Source organism: Tupaia chinensis, unplaced genomic scaffold, assembly GCF_000334495.1.
Source record: "Tupaia chinensis unplaced genomic scaffold, TupChi_1.0 Scaffold000622_1, whole genome shotgun sequence".
Taxonomy (NCBI): Eukaryota; Metazoa; Chordata; class Mammalia; order Scandentia; family Tupaiidae; genus Tupaia; species Tupaia belangeri.
The window spans coordinates 7,093,475-7,098,706 of record NW_006160142.1 but is presented as its reverse complement, the minus strand read 5'-3'; the positions used below and the strand labels follow the sequence as shown (position 1 = coordinate 7,098,706).

Genomic DNA, 5,232 nt, shown 5'->3' with positions numbered 1-5,232 from the left:
GTGCCCAAGATCCCGAGAGGAGAATGGAGGAGAAGGGATTGCGGCGTGACCATCCCCCCTGGGGGGTGATTTCTCGCTTTCTGCCTCTATGTCTCTCTCTGTCTGTCTGGCGAGCGCACGCGCCCTACAGTAAAAATCTCTCAAAAAAAAAGTGTTTTGACTTGTTTCCGCTGTGGTTAAATACCTAATATATTATTTTTGTGATTTAATTTCTTTAGGTTGAAATTCTTGAAAATGAAATTATTCAAGAAAAGCAGAGTCTTCAGAATTGTCAGAATTTAAGCAAGGATCTAATGAAGGAGAAAGCTCAGCTTGAAAAAACAATTGAAACACTTAGAGAAAATTCAGAGAGACAGGTTCATAAATTTCTTATTAAACAATATACTTAAGGTGTTATTGTCCAAAGTTTTTGGTAAAGTATATGCAAACAGAGTACTCATAGAAATTTTTACATTTTAATATAACTTCTTTTACCTCATTTTCTATTTCAGTTTTAAGAAAGTTGAAGAGACTGTAATTACTAAAACTGTTACTGTGCTTAATAATCACGAAACATAAAATAAAATGCAGTGACTGTGCTTTCAAGTATCTGTGAATTAGGGCTACAGATTCCAAAGTCGTCGAGTGAAGTTGGAGAGAAATGCAGCTGTACAGTGATGCTTCTGCAGAGGGAGGAGGTGGTGGCAGCAACCGTCTCAGATACTAGAAATTTGTTTTCAAGTGTTTATTAGTTATTCTAGTTTTATATTTGAGGAAACTGGAAAACTGCATAGATTGAGTGACTTGCCATTTTGAAATTCCTGTGTTTTAGAAGTAAAATAATTTATGTTGTCTAATTCCTCAGACCACTTGTAGAAATGTAGATTTCTCTGGAGCTACAGAACAAAAATTCTGAGCCTAAGCATCAACCTGCTGTTGTTTTCAATGAAGAATTTTTTATTTTATTTTATTTATTATTATTATTCAATTTGACCAGAGAGAAAGGAAAGTGAGGATTTGAACCACAGTTGGCCATGTGGGAGTCTAGCATCTTAACTACCATGCCACCTGCTGGCTCCTCAACCTGCTATTTTATAAGCTTCTCAAGATTATTTAATATACTAATTTTTGATAACCCTTATATTAGGCCATTCTATAAATTGGATGAATTAGTTATCAAATGTATCACATGATACTGTTATTTTGATGTTTCTTGATTAAATCTCTTTTTGAAGATGAATGTATACACTTGTTATACCCATGTATAAACAAAGATAATAAAGCACATGGTTACTGAGGTTATTCACTGTATATAGGCATTGCAAAGACTATTTAATGAAAGTAAAACTTTATGTCTTCAAGGATTTATATACAGGTATCTCACGTTTATTCATATTTGAATTTGAAGCATGTGACTACAAATAATCTGAAATGAATAGTAAATATATCTCTCCTGTTACTTTGGACTATGCACTCCCTAAAGACAGGAGCTTTAATAACCTGGCAGATTATTCAATTTGACCAGAGAGAAAGGAAAGTGAGGATTTGAACCACAGTTGGCCATGTGGGAGTCTAGCATCTTAACTACCATGCCACCTGCTGGCTCCTCAACCTGCTATTTTATAAGCTTCTCAAGATTATTTAATATACTAATTTTTGATAACCCTTATATTAGGCCATTCTATAAATTGGATGAATTAGTTATCAAATGTATCACATGATACTGTTATTTTGATGTTTCTTGATTAAATCTCTTTTTGAAGATAAATGTATACACTTGTTATACCCATGTATAAACAAAGATAATAAAGCACATGGTTACTGAGGTTATTCACTGTATATAGGCATTGCAAAGACTATTTAATGAAAGTAAAACTTTATGTCTTCAAGGATTTATATACAGGTATCTCACGTTTATTCATATTTGAATTTGAAGCATGTGACTACAAATAATCTGAAATGAATAGTAAATATATCTCTCCTGTTACTTTGGACTATGCACTCCCTAAAGACAGGAGCTTTAATAACCTGGCAGTACAGTGGTCTATGAATAAATTTATGTCAAAATTAAAAGTAATGTAATCATTGAAGGACCCTATTACATTTTCCTTTTCCTGTTAAGTTTTTGGAAATGAAAATCTGTACTTCAGAATACTAATTTTTTGTTCAATTATAGTTTTTAATTTTATTTTTTCTTTTTAAAAATTAGATTAAAATATTGGAACAAGAAAACGAGCATCTTAATCAAACAGTGTCTTCCTTACGACAGCGTTCCCAGATAAGTGCTGAAGCAAGGGTCAAAGACATTGAAAAAGAAAATAAAATTCTCCATGAATTTAATAAAGAAACAAGTAGCAAACTAAGCAAGATTGAATTTGAAAAAAGACAAATTAGAAAAGAATTGGAACATTATAAAGAGAAAGGCGAACGAGCAGAAGAACTTGAAAATGAGTTGCATCATCTCGAAAAAGAAAATGAATTGTTACAGAAAAAGATAACCAATTTAAAAATTACTTGTGAAAAAATTGAGGCCTTAGAACAAGAAAATTCAGATCTAGAGAGAGAAAATAGAAAATTAAAAAAAACATTGGATAGCTTTAAAAACCTCACTTTTCAGTTAGAATCCCTAGAAAAAGAGAATTCCCAACTTGATGAGGAAAACTTAGAACTGCGAAGGAATGTGGAATCTTTGAAGTGTGCAAGCATGAAAATGGCTCAGCTACAACTAGAAAACAAAGAACTGGAGAGTGAAAAAGAGCAACTTAAGAAGGGTTTGGAACTTATGAAAGCATCTTTCAAGAAAACAGAACGCTTGGAAGTTAGCTACCAGGGTTTAGATACAGAAAATCAAAGGCTGCAGAAGGCCCTAGAGAACAGCAATAAAAAAATACAGCAATTAGAGAGTGAATTACAAGATTTAGAGATGGAAAATCAAACATTGCAAAAAAATCTAGAAGAATTAAAAATATCTAGCAAAAGACTAGAACAGCTAGAAAAAGAAAATAAATCACTGGAGCAAGAGACTTCTCAACTTGAAAAGGATAAGAAACAATTAGAGAAGGAAAATAAGAGACTCCGACAGCAAGCAGAAATAAAAGATACCACACTAGAAGAAAATAATGTGAAGATTGGAAATTTAGAAAAAGAAAACAAAACCCTATTCAAAGAAATTGGTATATATAAGGAATCTTGTGTTCGTTTGAAAGAATTAGAGAAAGAAAACAAGGAACTTGTAAAAAGAGCAACTATTGATATAAAAACGTTGGTTACATTACGTGAGGTAAATATATTTATCTAAGTTTAAGTCATATATTTTTGACATTCTAACTCAAGATTTCTTTAAATTTTATTGGAATTCAACAGTAATTTGAATTTTTTTACGGTTCAATAGAATTTTGGAATTAGAACTAAAAAAAGTTTCCAAGTTTCTTTTTTTTTTTAGAATCATTTATTTAATTTTATTTATTCATTCATTTATCTTAATTTGACCAGAGAAAGACAGACACACAGAGAGAAGGAAAGTGAGAAAGCAAGCCACCAGGTCCAAGACTTGAACCATGGTCAGCCATGTGGGAATACCCAGCACCTTAACCACCACACCACCTGCGGCCCCCAAAGCTTCCAAGTTTCTAACTCTAACTAAAGAGGTACATGTAAATTGTATTTTTAAAGAATTTGTAGTAATATGGTTTTCTTGTGGTAATGTTATTACATAATTTCAAATTTTTATTTCGAAATACTGATCAAGACTCTTACTTAGTGCTAGATATCACAGAAAGTATGGTAGTTATTTTTATTGAATGCCATGTGCCAAATACTAAGGACTTTCATATAGTTGTTTTTCCATCTATGTATATAATTTTTTACAGCCAGTTCTTTTATAGGTATTATCTCCATTTTTCAGATTAGAAAACAGGCACAGAAACATGAAGTAATATATAGGATCACACAGGATAAATGACACAGTTGGATTACCAGATTTAAATACAGATCTTTCAGACTCCAAAGCCCCCAAGAAATTTTGATCTCTAAGCCAAAGCGTGCAAATTAGGTTCAAATTAAGGGTCAACATTGGATGATCAGATTTAGTTGTTGCTTAAATCTGCATATTGAGAAGAATTCTGAAATTTATAGTAGGTTGGCAATATGGCCTGTAAAACATAGTTGATGCAAATCACAAGGTAGCATGTTTGTCTTTTTTCATTTCTTTGCTATATGAGATTTGATAATTAGAGCATTCTGTCAGAAATTTACACTGGACAGTCTGCATTTCTGCTAAAGAAGCATTGCTTTTTAATTATTTCTTCTGTTCTGTAACCTAACAGATGTGAGATCAGGTTTCTTATGCCTGAACTGCTAAGAATATCACCTAGTTCTTCAGATCAATATCTTACACATCTTCCACTAGGGGAGGGGGTTTGGGAAAGGAGAGGAGTGTTGTATCTCACATATATACTCAAAAGAAGACATAGGCACTGAAGTTCTAGCTCATTACTAAAGGTTAAATGAAAGCTGGTTCCATGGGCCTGCAGGTTAAGGGAATAGGATCCCACATGACTGACTGCACAGTTTGAATCTTGGACCCTGTGGCTTGAAAACATGCCAGGTGCATCCGTGTGTGTGCCTCAAATCCCAACGAAATAGGGAAATGCAGGAAAAGACTTTGTGAGGGGATCATGTGGCATAGGGGCTGCCTTTTCCTTTTCCCTCTCTCCATCTTTCTGTCTCTCTCTAGTGAGCATGTGCCCTTCAAAAAATAAACGTGTATGTTATGCTCCCCAGTTTTTAAACCTCAGGTGAATAGTCACAGTAAAGACTTGAACAGTTTTTCTCTTTTAGTTTTTACTATTAGGGTTAAAAAGGTATTAGTAGACCAGCAGGTGGCATGGTGGTTAAGGCACTGTTAAATTAAAAATTACCTTTTAGAATTTTATTGTTTTTAATATAGTAGTAATCAGTTTAATGTAATGTAGTAGTTTTTAATGATGAAGACAAGGTTCAACAGCAATTTTTCTGTCTTTCCTGGCTCAAATTATATGTATTCCTGGATGTTGGTAATTATAATCTTGACTTTCTTTCTATTTAATTTTTTTATTTTTTATGGTTTTTCCATAGGGCACATGCATTTGCCTGAAAGAGACAGAGACAGAAAGAGGAAAGTGAGAAATTAACCCCCAGGGGTCAGCTACACCACAATCCATTCTCCTCCTGGGATTTTGGGCATGCACACACACACACACACACACACACACA

At 33.4% G+C, this 5,232-nt stretch overlaps 1 protein-coding gene across 14 annotated transcripts in view; it reads left to right on the top strand.

The window, feature by feature from the left end:
- CCDC88A (coiled-coil and HOOK domain protein 88A) overlaps positions 1–5,232 on the top strand; it is a 157,122-nt gene that overhangs the window by 95,198 nt on the left and 56,692 nt on the right. For 8 of the 14 annotated variants that reach the window (XR_001371182.1, XR_001371181.2, XM_014591800.1 and 5 more), the window contains 2 exons: positions 219–356; positions 2,189–2,894. Coding sequence is in view for 12 of the 14 variants with exons in the window: in XM_014591800.1 (XP_014447286.1) it covers positions 219–356; positions 2,189–2,894 (844 nt within the window). In the remaining 2 variants the exon portion in view is untranslated. Of the gene's footprint in view, positions 1–218; positions 357–2,188; positions 3,260–5,232 lie in introns of all 14 variants that reach the window. The other 6 variants (XM_014591799.2, XM_027775974.1, XM_027775973.1 and 3 more) reach the window with 1 other exon arrangement.